Source organism: Pongo abelii, chromosome X (genome assembly GCF_028885655.2).
Source record: "Pongo abelii isolate AG06213 chromosome X, NHGRI_mPonAbe1-v2.0_pri, whole genome shotgun sequence".
NCBI classification, from domain to species: Eukaryota; Metazoa; Chordata; class Mammalia; order Primates; family Hominidae; genus Pongo; species Pongo abelii.
Window position 1 is genome coordinate 10172134 of NC_072008.2, and position 22357 is coordinate 10194490.

General features: G+C 44.0%; 2 protein-coding genes and 1 long non-coding RNA gene across 5 annotated transcripts in view; 2 read left to right on the plus strand and 1 right to left on the minus strand.

Moving 5' to 3' along the window:
* Positions 1–4549, plus strand: part of WWC3 (WWC family member 3) — a 128202-nt gene extending 123653 nt beyond the window's left edge. The window contains exons 23-24 of one of the 3 annotated variants that reach the window (XM_024240838.3): positions 1520–1608; positions 2169–4549. In XM_024240838.3, the coding sequence (XP_024096606.2) occupies positions 1520–1586 (67 nt within the window). In that variant the 3' untranslated portion in view covers positions 1587–1608; positions 2169–4549. Of the gene's footprint in view, positions 1–1519 lie in introns of all 3 variants that reach the window. The other 2 variants (XM_024240839.3, XM_024240837.3) reach the window with 2 other exon arrangements.
* LOC129052886 (uncharacterized) lies at positions 1707–17471 on the minus strand. The gene is made up of 3 exons (XR_008518011.2): positions 17386–17471; positions 10517–11590; positions 1707–8142 (listed from the first exon to the last, which is right to left on the minus strand). It is a non-coding gene; the product is annotated as an uncharacterized LOC129052886 (long non-coding RNA).
* Positions 17472–17599: 128 nt separating this feature from the next.
* The window catches only part of CLCN4 (chloride voltage-gated channel 4), a 78938-nt gene continuing 74180 nt past the window's right edge, over positions 17600–22357 (plus strand). Inside the window, exons 1-2 of the mRNA XM_024240934.3 lie at positions 17600–17892; positions 19081–19344. The gene's annotated coding sequence lies outside the window, so the exon portion shown is untranslated. The remainder of the gene's footprint in view (positions 17893–19080; positions 19345–22357) is intronic.

The following is a 22357-nucleotide window of genomic DNA, read 5'->3' on the forward strand; positions in this document are numbered from 1 at the left end:
AGGCGTGAGCCCCTGCATCTGGCCCTGTGAGTCTTTAAAACCCATGGGAAGTTGAGAACAAAACAGGAATCCACTGCAGCCAGTAGTGTATTTTCATGTTTTTATCCTGATCTTTTTTCCTACAGTTTTTTTCATGCCACTTCTAATCATAATGTGAGTTCAGTTTTGCATTTAGCATTTTTTAAATTAAAATATTCCATGTTGCTATATAATCTGCTATCTTGTTTGACTATAATGTCTCATCTAATAGTTTACTCAACCACTATATTTTATAACATGCTCGTCTTCAAATGTTTGCTATTGTAAATAACAGTGATATACATACACATACATATATGTCCCCCCACCCCCAGACAGGGTCTCACTCTGTCAGCCAGGCTGGAGTGTGGTGGCTCAGTCATGGCTCCACACTCCCAGAGTCAAGTGATCCTCCCACCTCACCCTCCCAAGTAGCTGGGACTGTAGGCACATGCCACCATGCCCTGCTCATTTTTGTAGAGATGGGGTCTCACTGTGTTGCCCAGGCTGATCTCGAACTCCTGAGCTTGAGTGATCCACCTGCCTCAGCTGCCCAAAGTTCTGGGATTACAGGCATGAGTCACTGCACCCGACCACCTTTGCTTTTTCAATTAACTTTTGATTAAGGCAAAATGTATCTGCAGGAAAGCTGCATATCCTACACACGTGGTCCAGTGAATTGTTACAAACTCGTCTTAAGAATCGATCATTATCAGTGCCCCCAGATCCCACACTAGAGTAACCACCACCTTGAATTCTAATAGTATAGATTGGTTTTGTCTGTTTTTGTTTTTGCTGAGGGGATTTTTACAGATGTATCAATATTCTTTTGTGTCTGTGAAAAAATTAAGTTGAAATTCACATAACATAAAATGACTCATTTTAAAGTGAACAGTTCAGCCTTTGGCGCATTCACAATGTTGCACAACCACCCCCTCTGTCTAGTTTCAGAACATTTTTACCACCCCAAAAGTAAACCCTATACCCATTAAGCAGTCACTCCCCATTCTCCCTCCCCTAGCTCTGTCTCTGGGGATGTGCCTTTCTGCCTGTTTCATAGGAATGGGATCATATCTTACATGGACTTTTGCATCTGGCTTCTTTCCCGCAGCCGAGGGTTTTCGAGGTTCATCCATGTCATAGCCTATGTGTCAGTGTGTCCTTCCTTGTTAAGGGCGAATAAAATGTGTCTTTTAGCCCTAATTTTTGTATACATTTAATATTCACATAGTTTTCACTTTTTCATTCATTCGTTAATACGACAGGTGTTTCCTGAGCACCTAATATACACCAGGCACTATTCTAGGCACTGGAGATGAAGAAACCCCTGCCCTTACGGTTCTTCATAATTCACATTTGGAGACTCTATACAAGCACATGTGTTGTTGGGGACTTAAATTCAGTTTGTTGTATGAATAAGAAAAGCCATGATTGATATGAGAGCCACCAGCTTTCCGTGTCTTCATATCAGCTTCTGACCTGTAATCCTCTCCGGTCCCAGGGAGAAGATAGCATTCTTCACAAGGCCAAGGGTCAACATACCTCCTCTCCCAGCCGACGACGTCTGATGGAGTGCGTTGTGCACATGAAGTATTTATCCGCCTGTTTTATTTTCATGAAGTTCTTAGACTAGCTGAATTTGTCTTTAAAATATTTGTGCAAAGCTATTAATATACACATTTTGTAAAAAAAAAAAAAAAAACACGTATATCTATACATATATATTTTATAATAGTGACGGCAACAGGGCTTGGTTTTTCCTTGTTGTGAAATCGACATCTCTGAAGACAGGTTATTTTATAAAAGATCAATTATCATGTTAAGAATGTACAGTTTTTATGCTGTTTTATTTGACTTAAAGGCTGGAAGACAGAAACGAAGTGAGTTCAGGCAAATTCACTGTATTGTAATTTATTTATAGTACTTTTTTTTTCCTTGAAGGAAAATACTGACTTTAAGATGTATTTTAAGACTGAAATTTCGTTCTTTAGTACTTTTCATGCAGTAGAACGGAACTTGGGGCTGGTTTTGTTTTTGACACCTGAAATGCGAACACTATGTGCTAAATTTGTCACCGTATCATATGTGCATTTACCATGTATATCGTACACATTCACTCCCTTGATGTCATGTTAAAATGTCCCCTGCAGTGATTCAATCGTGACTCGGAAGCATGTGTGTGTTGCAGAGGTCAGTCTCCGGTGTGGGCTGCACGCCAACCGCTCATTTCTGTGTTGTCTTCGGAAGCATCTTTCTGTGCTCAGCGTGAGTCTGAAGCAGGCGCCAGAGCCTCTGGTGTACGGGGCTTCAGCCTGCTTGCTTGTGGTGGCTGTCTGTGGGGCTTCAGCCTGACTGTCCGTGGTGGCTGTCCATGCTGCCCGCCTCCCCCCACCCCGCCCTGTCCGACTGTAACAGACCAGGAGGGTGGCGGAGGAACTCCTGCCACGCCACTGTGTCAACGAAGGAAAGTGAAAGGGAACGAGGAAGTAGGAACGCCCACGCTCGTTGACTCCGTGGGTGAATATAGCAGTTAGGACATACACACCATCACCTTTGAAGGTGCTTGTTTGGGGGAGGGAAGGACATACGGGTAAACTAGAACTACCCAGCGAGTCGTCCAGAGGAGAGGATCAGGTTTGAGTCAGGAGGCTCCCTGTACTGGAGTCGTCCCACTATTCCTCAAGAAATCTTAGAACTAACTTGTGAGGAAAAACATTTTTTAATGTAATCAAAGTATGCCATTATTCTTTGAAATGCCAAATGATATAAATATTTTGCCTAATACATATTTATTGTGGATGAAATGCACTCTTCTCGATGAGGCCTCGATTTGAATCAATGGGGTGGGCCACAGGAAATGTCAGAGGAACCAGAACTCGGAACTCTTCCTCCTGGACCTTTCTTCCCTTCCCTTGGAGACATCCCTTTGAATCAGGCCTCTCTCTTCTCATCAGTCTGTAGCTTCCCCCCTTGTATAACCTGCTTTCCTTTTTACATTTATTAAAAGTGGATTTTGTAAAAGCATTTCATTGACACGCGACCTATCACAGACAGTGGAATTCGTCAGTGGTGGTAAGACTGAAATCCTGATGCTTTTCACAGTTCTTGTCTCTTGCTATGTATTTCTGCCTCTAGCCTTGCATGTTTTGCCTTTTTTTTTTTTTTCTTTTTGGCCAATTCCTTTTTATATGTGCCCACAACAGAGGTGGGGAGACACGGAGCACCTTGGGTCCTTCCCAGCGCTGCTGGGCAGGCCCTGTCTCCAGGCCCCAGCTGTTGAAACTTTGAAGGGCAGCAAACAACCATCCACACTGCCGGACCCTAGGCTGTTCAGGGGAGCAGCTCATTTCCACCTCGGCCCCAGGACACCCAGCCTGTGCCCCACAAGGATCTCTCTAAATGGGAGGGATTGAGGCTACTTTTCTGCCAAGCCCTATTAAGTAGTAATGTGGGGAAACCCACTGTGTCAGTGCAGGAAGCCCTAGACAAATGTTTTCAAATAAATTTCACTGCCCAGCCTGCCGACACCCAAAGGGGTTTTTTGTTTTTTGTTTTTTTGTTTTGTTTCGTTTCGTTTTGTTTTTGAGACAGGGTCTTGCTTTGTTGCCCAGGCTGGAGTGCGGTGACGTGATCATAGCTCACTGCAGCCTCAACCTCCTGGGCTCAAGTGAGCCTCCTGCCTCAGCCTCCCAAAGTTCTGAGATTGTAGGCATGAGCCTATTTTGATGTTTTCCTTAGAGTCAAGGTCTTGCTTGGTTGCCCAGGCTGATCTTGGACTGGCAAGCCTCCATGCCTGGCTGGGTTTTTTAAAAATAGAATCTCACTGATAGCCCGCAAGAAACAGATGCAGCGCCTGCTTCCGTATCAGTCCAAGGAGCCCTCGTGTTTGCCACCTTTCCTTTGAACCTCCCCCTGCCTCCCTGCCTGTGTCCGCTTTTGCAGCTTAATGCAGCCATGACAAGGAAAGAAAAGACAAAGGAAGGCCAGAGAGCCGGACAGTTCTCTGCAGACACAGATGCAGGCACTGGAGGTGGCCCGAGCAGGCAGAAGGACAACAAGTGCCCTTTGTTGCTTGTCATTCATGACGTGGTGTTGGAGCTTCTGACTACTTCAGACTGCCACGCCAACCCCAGCAAACACCCCACATGCCAGAAAAGTGAAGTCCTAGGTGTTTCCATCTATGTTTCAATCTGTCCATCTACCAGGCCTCGCGATAAAAACAAAAAACAAACCAAAAAATGCTGCCAGGTTTTAGAAGCAGTTCTGGTCTCAAAACCATCAGGATCCTGCCGCCAGGGTTCTTTTGAAATAGTACCACATGTAAAAGGGAATTTGGCTTTCACTTCATCTAATCACTGAATTGTCAGGCTTTGATTGATAATTGTAGAAATAAGTAGCCTTCTGTTGTGGGAATAAGTTATAATCAGTATTCATCTCTTTGTTTTTTTGTCACTGTTTTCTCTCTAATTGTGTCATTTGTACTGTTTGAAAAATATTTCTTCTATAAAATTAAACTAACCTGCCTTAAGAACAGAGTGGAAATGTGTGGTTTTATGGAAAAAGAATGTTTAATTATGGAAGGCTAAATATATAAAAATGTGTGTTTTTTAAGCATAAAAATGGAGGTGTAAAATCAGAGAAAATAGTAAGCTGAACGCAGCTCTCACCCAGCTTCAACACGATCGTTCACGGCTGCCCTCTCCTTTACCTTCCAGCCTACCTCCTCTTAGAATTTGAAGCAAAGCCTATACAGCTTATCGTTTCATCTTTAAATATTTCAATATGTATTGCTAAAAGAGAAAAACATAATAACCTTATCACATCTTAGCATTTAATAATTCCTTACTGTTACTAAATATCCAAGGTTTTCTCTTCCAGTTATCTCATGTCATTCTTTCTTTAACTCTTCGAACAGAATCTAAACATGATCCACTTATTGGGATTTTTTTTGTCTGTGTTTTTCTTTTTTGGTAATAGCTTTTCTTGATATATAATTCACATGCCATACAATTCACCCATTTAATATGTATAATTCAGTGGTTTTAGTATATTCAGAGTTGTGCAAATATCACAGTTTTTAGAACGTTTTCATCACCCCCCAAAAAAGCCTTCAAACTCATTAGCAGTTGCTCCCCAATCCTCTGAGACCCCAGCAACCACTGATCTCTCTGTCTCTACACATTTGCCCGTTCTGAACATTTCATATCAATAACTATAATATGTGGCCTTTGTGTCTGGGTTCATTCACTTAGCATAATGCTTTCAAGGTTCATCCGTGTTGTAGTGTGTGTTGAGACTTCATTCTTTTTTATGGCTGAATCATCTTCCATTGCATGGACAGGCCACATTTTCTTCATTTATCAGTTGATGGACACTTTGCTTCCACTTTTTGGCCATTATGGATAATGCTGCTATGGACTTTACATTTAAACTTTTCTGTGGATATATGTTTTCATTTCTCTTAGGTCTATACCTAAAAGTGGAATCACTGGGTTACATGGTAACTCCATATTTAACTCTTTGAGGACTTGCCAGACTGTTTCCAAAGCAGCTGCACCATTTCCCATTCCTGCCAGCAGTTGCTCCACATCCTGGCCAACACTTGTTATGTCCTTTTGCTTATAGCTGTCTTAGTGGATGCCAAGTGGTATCTCATTGTAGTTATGTCTGGCTTTTTTTTGAGATGGAGTCTTGCTCTGTTGCCCAGCCTGCAATGCAGTGGCGCGATCTCGACTCACTGCAGCCTCCGCCTCCTGAGTTCAAGTGATTCTCCTGCCTCAGCCTCTGGAGTAGATGGGATTACAGGTGTGTGCCACCATGCTCAGGTAATTTTTGTGTTTTTAGTAGAGACAGAGTTTCACCATGTTGGCCAGGCTGGTCTCGAACTCTCGACCTCACGTGATCTGCCTGCCTTGGCCTCCCAAAGTGCTGGGATTACAGGCGTGAGCCACCACGCCCTGCAGAGTCAGATTTTTATTCTTGCCTCTACCCTATTTTTTCCCCTCTCCTTACAAGTAACCATTGAAAAGAGATTACTGTTTTTCCTTGCATTGTTATTTTAAAATATAAGCAGGTATATAAATATGTAAGTGTGTACATACAAATATATACATGTGTGCATATACACACATGTACATATACACATGACTACACAAATATGAACACATCTATATTTGTATTTTTCTCTCCTTGGGCAAATGGTAGCATAAAAACATACTTTTCTTCACCTGGCTTTTTTCACTTAAAAGTATATCCCAGCCAGTGGTGGTGGTGCACACCTGTAGTCCCAGCTACTTGGGAGGCTGAGGTGGGAGGATCCTTTGACACCAGCAGTTCAAGAGTAGCCTGGGCAATGTAGTGAGACTGCCTTTCTTTAAAAAAAAGAAAAATAGATATATCCCAGAGACCACCAAAATCTGTATTGGCTGCTATAACAATTTACCACAAGCTTGGTAGCTTAACAAAAATTTATTTCACGGTTCTCAAGGCCAAAAGTGCTAAATCAAGGTGTCACCAGGGTTACACTCTCTTCAGAGGCCCTAGGGGAGGATCCTTCCTGCCTCTTCCGGCTCTTGCTGCTGCTGACAATCCTTGGCTTGTGCAAGAAACATGACTCCAGTCTTGGCCCCATCGTGACATCACCGTTCCCTCTGTGTTTCTCCCTGTCTTCTCTCTATTACAAGAACATCTGCCATTGGATTTAGGGCCTACCCGGTTAATCCAGGATGATCTCATCTCCAGGTCTTTAATTACCTCCGCAAAGACTCTTTGCAAATAAGGTCACGTTCCCAAGTTCCAGGTAGACACATCTTTAGGGCCACCATTCAATCCACTATGATCTGTCCTCTGCACCCCCCCTCCAAATTCACATCCAACCCACAAGCAAAATACATTCATCACCCCATCCCCATATCCCCCAAAGTGGTACGTATAAGTGTTCTTTTCATTTTACCTTTGCACACAACATTAGTGGATGTACCATTGTTTATTCAACCATCTTCTGGTTGTTTCTAGTCATACTATTAAAAATAATTCAACAGGCTGGGCGCGGTGGCTCATGCCTGTAATCCCAGCACTTTGGGAGGCCCAGGCAGGCAGATCATGAGATCAGGAGTTTGAGACCAGCCTGACCTACATGGTAAAACCCCATCTCTACTAAAAATACAAAAATTAACTGGGCATGGTGTCGTGCACCTGCAATCCCAGCTGCTCAGGAGGCTGAGGCAGGAGAATCACTTGAACCTGGGAGGCGGAGGTGGCAGTGAGCCGAGATCGTGCCATTGCACTCCAGCCTGGGCGACAGAGCGAGACTCCGTCTCAAAAAATGATAATTCAACAATGAAAGTCTCCTGCAGACATCTTTTCACATTTTTGCCAGGGTTTCTTTTTTTTATTTTATTGATAGAAACGGTATTGCCATGTTGCCCATGCTGGTCTCCAACTCCTGGTCTCAAGCTATCCGCCTGCCTCAATCTCCCAAAGTGTTGGGATTTCAGGTGTGAGCCACCCTGCCCGGCCTTTGCCGGGGTTTTCGTGAGATACATCCCAAGAAGTGGGATCTCTGGGTCAACGGTAATGCATGTGGCATGTTGCTGGGTGTCGCTGCATTTTTCTCACAGGGACTTTGCCATTTTGTATTCTCACCAGCAATGTATGAGACAGTTCCCTCGCAACCTCAGCAATAGAATGGTGTCACATTTGTGAGTCTTTGCCAATTGCAGAGGTGAGAAAACATCTTCAGCACAATCAAAATTTGTGCTTATGAGCAAAGCTGCTTTAATTATAGAGGCTTGTTGGTAAGTTTTAATATCAGGGCTAGCCCTCCTTCCTTTCTTCTTTCTCAGGGCTTTCCTGGATATTCTTGCTTATTTGTTCTTTCAAATGAATTTTATAATTATCTTGTCTAGCTCCAGGGAAAAAAATTATGGAATCTACTGGAATTGCATTAAACTTACAAATTTGGGAGAACTGCAATCTTTATGATGTTGAATCCTCTTATCCAAGAGTGTATTTCCATTTGTCCAAGACTAATTTTGTGCCTTTCAGGAATGCTTTATAGTTTTACTCATATGTATGTTGGATATTTCTTCATGAGTTTTTGTCTATTTTGTTTTCTGTCTTTGTCTGCATAAAGACAAAATAACAATAAGATAAATACACATACATGCAAGGCTATTTACCTTTTTTCAGACTTTGGTGGAAAAACTAGTGTTTCCCCATTAAATAAGATGTTGAGGCTGAGTGCGGTGTCTCATGCCTGTATCCCAGCATTTTGAGAAGCTAAGCTGGGAGGACCGCTTGAGCCCAGGAGTTCAAGACCAGCATGGGCAACATAGCGAGACCCCGTTTCTACAAAAAAAAATACAAAAAGTTAGCTGGGCATGGTGGCATCTGTCTGTGGTCCCAGCTACACAGGAGGCTGACGTGGGAGAATTGCTTGAGCCCCAGAGGTCAAGGCTGCAGTGAGCCGTGTTCATGCCATTGCACTCCAGCCTGGGTGACAGAGTGAGACCCTGTCTTGAAGAAAAAAAGTGGCCGGGGCGGTGGCTCACGCCTGTAATCCCAGCACTTTGGGAGGCCAAGGTGGGCAGATCACGAGGTCAGGAGTTCGAGACCAGCCTGGCCAACACAGTGAAACCCCATCTCTACTAAAAATACAAAAATTAGCTGGGCGTGGTGGCATGCGCCTGCAGTCCCAGCTACTTGGGAGGCTGAGGCAGAAGAATCACTTGAACCCAGTAGGTGGAGGTTGCAGTGAGCCAAGATTGCACCATTGTACTCCAGCCTGGGCAACACAGTGAGAATCTGTCTCAAAAAACAAAAACGAAAAACACAGGTTGTGGCTTGTGGTTCTGACCGACTGGCTATACATTGGGGGTTCCCATGACCCCCTCCTCAAGTTCACTGACATGCTAGAGTGGTCCCACAACTCAGGGAAACATGTTTACCCATTTGTTATAAAGGATATTACCAAAGATACAGATGTACAGCCTGATGGAAGCGATGTGGAAGGTATGGAAGGAAAGGCACGGAGCTTCCATGCCCTTCCCTAGGCACCACCCTCCAGGAACCTCTGTGTATTCAGCTATCTGGAAGCCCATGGAAAACCCTGTGCTTTTGTGGGTTTTTTTTGTTTGTTACTGAATTTTTTTTTTTATTATACTTTAAGTTCTAGGGTACATGTGCACAACGTGCAGGTTTGTTACATATGTATACGTGTGCCGTGTTTGTGTGCTGCACCGGTTAACTCGTCATTTACATTAGGTATCTCTCCTAATGCTATCCCTCCCCTCCCCCCACCCCACGACAGGCCCCGGTGTGTGATGTTCCCCTTCCTGTGTCCATGTGTTCTCATTGTTCAGTTCCCACCTATGAGTGAGAACATGCGGTGTTTGGTTTTTATGGAGGCTCCATTACATAGGCATGATTGATTACATCATTGACTGGTGGTAAACTCAAGCTTCAGCCCCTTCTCCCCTCCCCAGAGGTCAAGGAGGTGGGGCTAAAAGTCCCAAATCTGTTATCTTGCCTTGGTCTTTCTGGTGACTGGTGACCAGCCCCTATCCTGAGGCTACCTAGGGCCCCCAGCTACCATCATCTCATTCGCATACAAAAGACACTCATTACTCTGGATGTCTCAAAACAAACAACCTTTTAGCCTGGGAATGGTGGCTCACACCTGTAATCCCAGCAGTTTGGAAGGCCAAGGCAGGTGGATCACCTTAGGTCAGGAGTTTGAGACCAGCCTGACCAACATGGTCAAACCCTGTCTCTATTAAAATACAAAAATGTAGGCGGGCGTGGTGGCGGGCGCCTGTAATCCCAGCTGCCTGGGAGGCTGAGGCAGGAGAATCACTTGAACCCTGGAGGTGGAGGTTGCAGTGAGCTGAAATCACGCCACTGCACTCCAGCTCAGGCAACAGAGTGAAACTCTGTCTCAAAAACAAACAAACAAACAAAAGTCAAAAATAACTTTTAGCAATGCTACTGTGGCCAAATTTTACTTGTTGAAGTTGCTGTAGCAGAAAGAAGGCCTTTCCCGCCTGGCTACCTATGGGCATTCCCTGTCTTCTCTCTGGTCCACTCTTCTACGGTCTCCAACTTGAGCTAACTCCCACTTGTCCTTGGATAGCTTAACCATGACTTCCTCAAGGAGGCCGGAAGTGGTCTCCATCCCTGAAGAAATTTGGCCCCTCTGCTTTATGTACGTGTATGGGTTCGCTAGGGCTGCCATAACCAAGTCCCACAGACTGGGTGGCTTCAACAACAGACATTGATTTTCTCACTGTCTGGAGGCTGGAAGTTCAAGATGAAGGCACTGGCAGGCTGGTTTCCCGAGGCCTCTCCCCTCAGCTTGCCGCCTCCTCGCGTGGTCATCAGTCTGCATGCATGACCTTGGGGTCTCCTTTTTTTTTCATAGGGACACCAGTCGGATGGGACTAGGGCCCCACCCTAGCGGCCTGATGTTAAAACATGACCACTTCTTTAAAGAACTTACCTCCAAATATAGTCACATTCTGAGGTACTGGGGAGTTGAGACTTCAACAGATGAATTTGGGGGTACATAATTCAGCCCCTAGCAGTATTTTTCCACATCACTCAACACTTCTCTCATTAGGGATTCCCCACTCTTAATTGGGAAGACCTGTTTCATGACTGTCTTCCCCATGGACCGTAAGAGGGACTCAGCAGAGGGACACAGTCCCTCCAGAGCGTGGCTGACCCTCGGGTCTTGCATTCCACCTGGTGCAGACGGAAGGCTCCGTAAATAGGATCGGATGAATCAACGAGCCAAGGCTCTGTTCGTTTCCAATGGCTACTGTACTTAGTGGCTTAAAACAACACGTATTCATCCTTTTCCTTTTCTGGAGGGTAGAAGTCTAAACTGGGTGTGAATGGGCTAAAATCAAGCACCAGCAGGGCTGTGTTCCTTCCACAGGCTAGTGGAGAGATTGTGTTTCCCGGCCTCTTCCAGCTTCTAGAGGCCACTTGCATTTGTTCGCTTATGGCCCTATCCTCCATCTTCAAGGCCAGCAGTGTAGCAGCTTCAAATCTCCCTCTCTGATCTCTGCTTCCATTGCCAATCTTCTCTGACTCTGACCCTCCTGCCTCCCTTTTATAAGGACCCTTGTGACGACACTGGGCCCACCGGGGCCACCCAGGATCATCTCCCCACGATCTTAGAATCCCTAATCTAATCACATCTGCAAAATCTCTTTTGTCACGTAAGGCAACATCTTCACAGGTCCTGGGAATAAGGGGGTGAACATCTTTGGGGAGGTCATGCTCCAGCCCACCCTAGAAGCACTGAGCTTTGAAGGGCCGGTTCCTGTATTCAGTATGTATGTACTCTGGCATGCATCTCAACTTTTGCTTTGGAACATGTGCTCAGACGCTCCCCTCTTAGAAGATTTCCAAGCTCCTGGTGAAGTCCAAAGGCAGAGGCTGCACATTCAGTGGCATTTGGAAGCATCTTGTCTGAGACCTGTGGCTAGAGGCACACGGCCTTCTGGAATCTGTGCCTTTCCATCATTCCCACTAACAGACGCTCTGGCCAGATTGCTGTTTCTACCTGCAATTACAGGCAGAATCCCATGAGTAATAAACACAAATTGTTTTATTGCAATGGAATTCGTCTAAAAGAAATACTTTACTGTATCGTCCAATAGAATTATCTGCGATGATGGAATTGTTTTATATCTGCACTAAAATACCGTAGTGACAAGCCACATGTAGCTCTTGAGCATCTGACATGTGGCTAGTGTGACTGAGGGACTGAATTTGAACTTTTAAGTTAAATTCATTTTCATGTAAACAGCAACCGTGGCTAGTGGCTACCATAGTAGAGCAGTGCAATTCTAGAAAAATCCCATTTCCAACCCAAGGCACCTGGACAAGGAGCAGCTTTTCTCAGAGGCCAGGTCCTGGATGAGAAAAGCTGTTCACTGTCCAGGCGCAATAAGATAACTGACTTCTGTCTGTGCGTGGTGACTGTCGTGCATCAGTTTCCAGCTCCCCATTCAGTAGTTCGAAGCAAGCCATGGCAGGAGGATTTACACCATGAGAATCAGCACAAGCTACAAATCAAGGCTCCCTCCCCATGCCCCGCGCTTGGAGAGCTGGGTTATTTAACGTTGACTGACATGCCACTGTGCATATGCCTACTGGAGGAGACAGGCCTACTGAATTGCCTTGGCAACATCTGAGTCTCCTGGCACTCACAGAGAAAAAGGAGACAGTGGCAGCTCCACAGTTCTTATCGTCAGAGAGGAAAAGCACCATATGGTTTTTTAAGGGATGGCAACACTTCTCTTAGCCCTTAGAGCTACACGGGCTCTTTTCTCAGGCTTCCTAGCACAGACAATGTCCTTGACAACAACTCCACTCCACTGCAAAAGCAGAGGGATTTCAAAGCTGTTGTTTGTCACGTCAGTCAAGGCCGTCACTTTGGATAGATGTCAGGGCAATGGGGTCTGAGTTTGCAGCTTTTGGATGTCTGCTGAGATCTGTGAACACAGCCCAGAATGCCTAGAAAAGGCTGGATTGCATATTCTTATATTCCATGTCACTTACTTATTCCCCAAATCTTTTAGGATGCTGGCCATGTGCATAGCCCCCAGCTAGGTATGGAAGTGACTCATTCATTCATTCATTGGAGACGGTGTATTCAGGTGTAAGGGAGTTCAGGATACAAAGATAGATGAAATAGGGTCTTCACCTCCAGGTTTTATAAGATCCCCCATTTATAGAATAATTTACCAGATACTCAGGGCTGGAATTTGGAGGAGGTGAGGGAGGCACTTACCTTGGGTGCAAAATGTAAGAGGGCACCACAAAGAATCAGTAATCAAGATAATATACTGGCCAGGCGCAGTGACTCACGCCTGTAATCCCACCACTTTGGGAGGCCGAGGTGGGTGAATCACCTGAGGTCAGGAGTTTGAGACCAGCCTGGCCAACATGGCAAAACCCCGTCTCTACTAAAAATACAAAAATTAGCCAGGTGTGGTGGTAGGCACCTGTAATCCCAGCTACTCAGGAGGCTGAGGCAGGAGAATTGTTTGAACCTGGGAGATGGAGGTTGCAGTGAGGCAAGATCATGCCACTGCACTCCAGCCTGGGCGACAAGAGCAAAACTCCATCTCAAAAAAAAAAAAAAAAAAAATATATATATATATATATATACACACACACACACATATATACGTACATATATATGTATATGTATAATTTATAAAATCAAAATTAGTGCAGAAAATTACAATGTACAAGATATGAACATTTTAAATAAAGACAGGCTGTTGTGGTTTGTTTCACTCCCCTTCAGTGTTGGACAAGGGAGCATAGTCAATTCCAATCAGCGAGGGGTTACTTGGCCAGGAGGTATCTGAAGGGGAGGTTTATGTGGGTGCAAATAAATTGGGCCACGGGGAGCATTATACATAGTTTCTGTGTGTGTGTGTTTCGGTTTTAGGGTCTTTATTGACTTTTTTCACTTGGTTCAAAATACAAGAGGGTGTCTTGATCACTGTATTTAGGGGCGCACATCTTTTCTTGTGTCTCAAGTTCTAATAATAAGGCACTGCTTGTGCCTTATTGTGAGAGATCTTTAGATTGTGCTATATTGTGAGAGATCTTTCCAGATCTCTCACTTAACTCTCACTCAGCTACAAGTGGTGGATACTATTACTCTTCCTCCTTCTCCTTGTTTTACAGAAGGGAAAAGTGGGGCTTGCAGAAGCTTGGCAAAATAGCACAGGCAGTAATACTGCAATACAGCCATGTAATACTTCAAGATGGTGTATGATTAAAGCTGTTGGCTGAGAACATTTGGGAAAATTTTAGTTCTGGTGTAACAAACACTGTATCCCAGAGACAGTGCTATATGCTGGGCTTTCAAAGAACAGGTAAGTGCAGCTCCCCTCTGTCCTTCCAGGAGCTCAGGAGCTCAGGGGTTAATGCGAGTAAATAATTCGGGTCTAAGCTGGTGAGTGCTGTCCAGAGGGTCCCAGGAAGCTGTGGCTCCAAGAAGGGTGGAGGGGATGGTCAGAGGCGCCTGGGGAAGAAGCTGGGGTCCCGGCCAGAGAAGACCTAGCTTGACCCCAGGGTGCTCCAGCCTCCATCAGAACAGGAGGCTGATGTCAGGGCTGTCTCTGAGCCTGTCTGCAAAATGGGTGCACAGCAGTAGATCTGCCCTACTCCTGTTAACCAGCTGCTGCGAGAATCAGATGACATGCTGCAGAGGGAGGCACTCTCTACAGGGTGCATGTGCTGAGGCGGGCGGATCAGTTGAGATCAGGAGTTTGAGACCATCCTGGGCAGCACAGTGAAACCCCATCTCTACTAAAAATACAAAAATTAGCCAGGTGTGGTGGTGGGCGCCTGTAATCCCACCTACTCAGGAGACTGAGGCACAAGAAACGCTTGAACCCGAGAGGCAGAGGTTGTAGTGAGTTGAGATTGCGCCACTGTAGCCTGGGCGACAGAGCAAGACTGTCTCAAAAAAAAAAAAAATATATATATATAATATATAATATATATAATATATGTATAATATATAATATATAATATATAATATATGTATAATATATAATATATAATATATAATATATGTATAATATATAATATATATATTATATATGTATAATATATAATATATATTATATATGTATAATATATAATATATATTATATATGTATAATATATAATATATAATATATATTATATATGTATAATATATAATATAATATATATGTATAATATATAATATATATATTATATATGTATAATATATAATATATATGTATAATATATAATATAATATATATGTATAATATATAATATATATAATATATATGTATAATATAGAATATATATAATATATATGTATAATATAGAATATATATATTATATATGTATAATATATAATATATATGTATAATATATAATATATTATATGTATAATATATAATATATATATTATATATGTATAATATATAATATATATAATATATGTATAATATATAATATATATATAATATATATGTATAATATATAATATATATATAATATATAATATATATAATATATATGTATAATATATTATATATATAATATATGTATAATATATATATAATATATATGTATTATATATATAATATATATGTATAATATATAATATATATACAAACACACACATATATATATGGGGGCTTGGACACAAAGAGGCAATAGGGTCCTCACCTCTAGGTTTTGTAAAACCCACCATTTATAGAATAATTGAATAGTGAGTTTTAACAATTTAGTGGTGGGAAAATGTCTGTTTTAAAAATATACAGTGCATCCAAATCTATGAAAATTTCCCATCCACCTCTGTGCCCAGCCACACAGTTTTCCTCCCTAGAGATAACACCCTTAGCAGTTCCTGATGTCTCTTTTCAGAGGTAGTTTGTGGTGCACACAGAGGTGGGCAATGACACGTCCCACATGCCGGGAGTACTACCTTTAAGGGATTTATAATGAAGAGAGCTTCCAGCACATCATACAATGGGGAACTCTTGAAAATGGCTGGGAAATGGAACATCTTGGGCATCAAATTATACTCCATCAGTAATTCAAAACCAGGGTTTCTCGACTTCAGCACTATTGTATTGATATTTTGGGCTGAAATGTTCATTGTCCTGGGAGGTAGGAGTGGGGAGGGAGCTGTCCTGTGCACTGTAGGATGTTCAGCAGCAGCCCTGGCCTCTACCCACTCAATGCCAGGAGCACACGGCTCCTCTCACTTCAGTTGTGGCTGCCAAAAATGTCCCCTGGGGGAAAGGGAGCAACACCACCCCATTAAGAACCACTGTTCTAAACCTTGTATGACATCTGTAGAAAACTGGCAGATAAGAGAAAAAATGTAGAAGATTCAAAGGGATAGGAAAGAGAAATCTGTGAAGACAATGGAAAGAGCCTGTAGTCCCAGTTACTTGGGAGGCTGAGGCAGGAGGATTGCTCGAGCCCAGGAATTTGAGGTTGCAGTGAGCCATGATCGTGCCACTGCACTCCAGCCTGGGAGACAGAGCGAGACCCTGTCTCGAATGAACAAAAAACTCAAAGGTTATTATTCCGTAACTATTGAAAGAATCTTTTCATGAAGGATGGTAATAACCAGCTTTCTATCTCCACACAGAGCAAAATAAAAAGAAGTAGGTTTAAATGGAAGAGAAATTAAAACTGGACATACAGATGATTAAATATTAACAACGGCCCCTGAATGGCACTTTCTTTCCTAAAGATCTTCATGAGCAGAATAATCTAGGATGGCTAGGAATTGTTCCCTTGGGGCTTTGTGGTTAAGAATTCAGGATCTTCAAGTAATGAAATCTGCATTAAAAAATTAGCCAAAACTGTTTATTCCATAATCATGTCTATATGGTCCTTTTAAGAAAACAATTTTTTTCTTGCTATAAAAGCAATACATATTCACTGTGGAAAAATTAGACAATATCTCTAAGCTTAAAAGAAGAAACATTTAAAACACCCTTAATCCCACTAACCAGTGAGATACCATGTTTGATACTTTAGTGAATTCATTTCCTAATAGTTTTCTGTGTTCGTAAAGGTATATGTGTAGATATAAATATATTACACCTACATAGAAACGACGGATCACTCAGCACATAATGCTTTGAAGCTTCCATTTTTTTTCCATTTAATCCACTGCAAATGCCTTTTTACATCCGTGTGTACCACCATATTAGTTTTAATTCTTCCACGCACAGATGTCTTATAATTTAAAACATCCCCTGTTTTTGGAGATTTAACTTGTTTCCAGTGCTTTGAGATCATAAATAATATTGCAGCAAACTTTCCCTAGTCAGGGGTTTGCACACCGTTCTTCCCCCCACCCCCACTCCCCACACCCCAGGACAAATTCTTGGACATCAAGTTGCTGGAGCACATGATACCAACAGCTGTAGGGCCCGGAGTAATTGGCGAAACTGTGTATTTGTAAGGCATTTGGTAGGAAAAATGCTAAACAGACCACCAGAAAGATTGCTCAACTTACATTCCCATGGGTGGTATTGGTTTTTGCTTTTTTTGGTTTTGTTTTTTAATCTTGGCTAAAATGACAATTTGAAAGGCGAGGGTGGAGGGTGTTCAGACAGCTCTCTCATTCTGTTGAGAATTGCTTGGCCCAGTTACGGGCCTTGTCTGAATTGCCGGTTTGCTGCAATGTTTTTTACAATTGAGCAATCACCTAGAAAAAAGAGAAGGTGAAACTAAGCTACTGCAAAGAAACTGCTCCAGGATGAAGAAGGTTGCCTGTATTTCGTCATTTCAGCCAATCACCTAGAAAAAAGAGAAGGTGAAACTAACCTACTGCGAAGAAACTGCTCCAGGATGAAGAAGGTTGCCTGTATTTCGTCATTTCAGCCAAGCTGGAACACGGAGCAAGGCTGTCTGCACCGTTGCTACCATCCTCTTCAGGCTGCAGGGCATTTTATATACCCACCACCTCCCATTGATGCTGGAAAATCCGGTCACAGAATTCCGTGCAGCCCAGCCCCTGAGGGTGGGGCGTCCTGTCTCCGGGACGCCGGGTTTTCTCTGGACACGAATGCTCCGGGGGTAGGAGGCGAATGACACTGGCACGGCGGGGCTCCGGAGCCAAGAGGTGACCAGGCTGGCTGGGCAGGGCTGAGTGGCTGGGCCGAGCACGTGATGCTCCCAGCCGGCCTTCGGGGCCCTCTGGGCTGAAATCGACATTTGCCTCTGGCAGGAAAATGAGCTTATCAGTTTCTGCCTCCATTAGACCCTCAACCCAAAGGACCAGGAGATTTCGGTAGCGTTTTAACTTTGTATCTCAGAATCTGAAAGCGGAAGGTAAGCTGCTTATCACTCAGAAAAACAAATTTGAGAGGAGTGACCTAGTAAACTACACTGCGACTTTGTTGATTTTTAAAATCTGGTGTTGAAAATAATTGATCGCTCTGAGAGTCAAGGGCTGTATTTATCCCCAAATTAGAGATTAACCTTCTGAACAGAAATGTGGTTAATTTGGAGGGAATCATGGTGTAAGGGCCAGGGTTAAATATAGAAGGACACGAAAGCTGATGGAATAAACTGCAAGTAAACTTAACTCTAACCTGCTTGTAAAACAATCTATTTCATGTCTCTTTCAGGGCTGTGAGCAAAGGGAATGTTAAAATTGTGATTTTTAACTCAAGTGAAAGTAAATGAATCTATTTGCAATTGGAATACAAATAAAAGCAGTCTTTGCCTTTGTACTTTTACATTTCAAAAACACTTGTGTATTTTGGCAAAAGAAAAGTTTATATGTGCACTGCTTAAGTTTGAAATACGCTATTTCAAATTTACAAAATTATCACAGTTGTAATTTTCTAAAGTCTTTCTAGGCAAGGCTGTTTCAGTTGTGAATGAGAAATGTTGACATTGTACGTATTTTCTGTGACAGTAAAATGACTCACTTCTTCAGAATGTGATAAAAATTAGAAAATGTGAAATAATGAGTTATTGTGAATTAACTCATGTCTCAGAGATTAAATGCCTTGCCAGAAGATGTAAGAAAACAGAGACACAAATACAACCATGCTCACGTAACAGTGCTTTATTTTAAATCATCACATATTTAAGTAAGTAGTAGAAATACGTGGTGTCACCATTTTTTCCTTTGGCAAATACAAATTAATATTGGAATGCAGCTATTCAGAGTAATTAAAGCATTATTCATCCGTGCAATTAGTATAATGTTCCATAATGAATTGCTTTGAACTAAAGTGTTTGGTATAATAGTCGATATACGGCTTGAAACATAGAAACTCTAGGCAAAGTATGTCCATGCTATATTTTGTGTCATTTTGATTTGCACAAAATGTTTATTTCTCCACTGCATTTGATAAATACTAGTTTTAAAATAAAACATGAAATTGTATTTCCTTTCACTGTAATCCCCTTATTGCTAATTCTTTTGAAATCCTATTACACTCTTGGAGCCTGTAATAATTTGGATTTCTCCTCCTGTGTGTTGTTTTTCATAATTCTTCGCGAAAGGCCAGGCAAGCTGCACACATCAAGCGAAACGCCTGAGGGGCGGCCAGCGCGAGGATTTCTGGCCGTCGCCCCTCATCTCCCGGGACTTCCAGGGTCTTCCCCCCCACCCCGCGCACACCTCCCTGCCTCGCCCCGAAGGCGTCACGTGGCAGCGTGGGGCCCGCCTCCTGGTGATGTCACGGCGCTCGCAGCCGTCGCGCTGAAGAAAGGATGCTCGAGGATGCTGTCCAGGTGGGCGGCCGCGGGCACGATGCGGCACTGCAGGTAAGGGGTGCGCGGCGCCTGGATGCCCTCCTCAGCGCCCCCGGCAGCGCGGACGCTGCAGGTGGAGCCCGGCCCGCGGGCCTGCAGCCCGGCTGCGCCCCCAGAAACCCAAAGTGGGGCCTCTGGCTGCTGCGGCGCCTGCTGCCCACAGCTGCCTGCTGCAGCTGCATGCACCCGGCCGGGGATGGCCCGTGGCAAGCCCACGCGTGACTTGGGTCTTGGCGTGCCCGCCCCGAGAAAGCGGGCAGGGGCCAGACAGAAAGACGGGGGAGGGAAAAAAACCGCTCTGGCGGGGGAACAAAATCTGAAGTGACCACACTGCGTGCATTCTAAGTAGACAGAGGGGCTTTTAAGAGGTAACTATCAAGTGTTTTCCTACTGTCATTCTGCTTCTTAAATAATGACATGTTTACTAATTACAGGCCTTTGTCCTCAGTAATTAGCCTCATTTCTTTCAAAGCAAAAGCGGGCTGGGGAGTGGAAACTTCTTGGTTAGCAATTTAAGAGCCAGATGTGCAATCTAAATTGCTTTGCATTATTTTGCAAGGTTCCAGCATTTACAGGGCATACGTCAGAAATGTATTTTTTTTTTCCTTCCAGGTGTTTTAAGTAGATTAAAAAAGAACGGTATCCAATACAATAAAAATAAATTGCAGCTTCCAAAGATAACATGTGAGTGTAAGAGACAGCTACATCTCTAAGAACCAAATGATCTTTAGCAGAGAGTGGGGGTGGAGATAACACCAAAACCTAAGAATTCCCAGAGTTCTTTTTAATTCTCTCGCTGATAATTCGCTTGCTGAATGGAGGGGCTTGATGACTCAGCGCCAGATGGAGGGGGGTCAGGTGACTTCAGTTCTAGCATGACAGTGGGTGGGGGATTTTAATGGACTCTTTCTAGAGCGTTTACATGCCTTTCTCGGGGTCAGGAAGAAACTATAGCCAGGATGTATGGGGGCACCCTTAGGGGGAGAATGTGGCATTTTTTTCCCCTCGAAAACCTGACCCTTCTTGAAGCTTTGTTGCCACTAAACTGTATTGGAACTCACATCATGAATAATTTGACCAACCAGCAACGTTGGGGGGCCTGTAAAGCAATGCTATTTCCATCAATAATTGAAGGAGGCATTTCTTTCAGAATTTGGGACACCCAGATGTGTTGCTGCAGTAATTTAGTAACTTGTTTATTGCAGTTTTCTTCCTTTGGTTCAGTTTGGTTACACAAATTAAGATCCCCGGGTCCCCGCCCTCCCTTCTCCCCCAGCCCAACCCTAGATAGAGCAAAGCAGATGACAGAGGTGGATCTAATAGAGACCTAGATTCCACTTTTGGCTTTGTGACTGTGCAGCCTTGGACATGTCATTTTGTGTCTTTGGGCCTCGGCTATCTCGTCCTCAAAGTAACAAAGGGATTTAGGTCAGGGTGTCTCAACCTTGGCACTACTGGCATTTGGGGCCAGATAACTCCTTGTGGTGAGGCTGTCCTGTGCATTGTAGGATGTTCAGCAGAATCTCTGACCTCCACCTACTAGATGCTAGTAGCACTTCCCCCTCCCAGCCCCCAGTTGTGACAATCAAAAATGTTGCCAGACATTGCCAAATGTCCCCTGAGGGCTCCCTTGCCCCCTGTTGAGAACCACTGATTGAGATGATCTCGAAATATTCTTCTTCGGGCTCCAAGAATTCATTTTCTTATGATTGGTTTGATGCCAAGCCCTTGATCAGAAATCTGATTCCCTTTCTTAATATCACATATATTGGAAAACACAATGTGAAGGCGTTTTTATGCTGTGAATTTCCAGAAATAGCTTCTGTGAAAAGGGGAGGAGCTGTTTGTATGCCATTTGTAGCTGGGAGGCTAGCTTGGCAGAAAGGAGAGTGTTAGGGAAAGAGGAAAAAAAACAGCACTAGATGAACGTGTGTTGAAACCTGCCGGGGCTTCGTGCTCAGCAGCCCTGGAGCACGTCCCTGGACATACTCGAACCCTGGGTTAGACCTAACAGCTGAGAGTCCATTTCCTTGTCTGCAAAAATGAGAATAACAGTGTCCACTCGGAGGTGTTGTGAGGATGAAACGACACGACATCTGGTGCTGGTGGGGGACGTGGTGAAGACGAGAGGGTGGTAATGTCTGTGCAGCTAGGAGGAGGCAAACACAAACTGCCCGCACCACCAGCGACTCGGACACTCGCTTAGGGCAGACATGGTCGCATGCTTTAAGCCTCAGTCCAGGACTAAAGATCTGGCTTTGACACCTAGGAGGGTGACCGTGGCTGCATCACTTCTCCCCGCAGAGCTGCTGTCGGATCTGTAAAGTGGGGCCAACTGTACTTGCTGACTCTGCTTCCTTGGCTGTTGGGGAGGGACGGATGGAAGTGAGAGGGTCTGCAGGCTGGGAAACTCCCGAGAGACAGGAAGCGGGGGTGGCAGCAGCGTAGCAAGGGGGGGGACATGTTTACTATGTGTGTGTATGTGGTGGTGGTGGGGTGCTTAGAATGGCCAGAAAACATTTCCTTGTGCCCCAGGCTTTGGACTTTGATGTGTCCCTCCCCTGGGTTCCCTTTCCCTTGCCATCAGCTCTCTCTCTCTCTGTCTCATCTTTCCTGGCACCATGAAAATGGTCTCCTGGGGGAGATAGGAAAGCCCTGGTGGGGGAGGTTGGCCTTCAGTGAGGAAGACCCACTGTGCAGAGGGCTGGGGTGAGAGCAGCTGGCTCCATCCACTCCCCACGCCACTGTCCTCACAGGCTTCAGTCCACGGCCATCCCAGGGCAGGCCTGTCACGCTCCTGTGTGTCTCCGGTGGGCTTGGTGCTCTGTATGAGCCATCTGGCCTTGTCTCTTCAACAAGGTAATATCATGAAAGAAATTTTTAAAAAGGGAGGTGGGGTATTCTCCATCAAACGAGACTTAAGAGACGGAATAGCCAAATATCACTTGGGGCCCTCGATTGGATTTGGCCCGAACAAACGTGTAACAGGCATTTGGGGGATGCCTGGAGATGCTTTGATGTGACT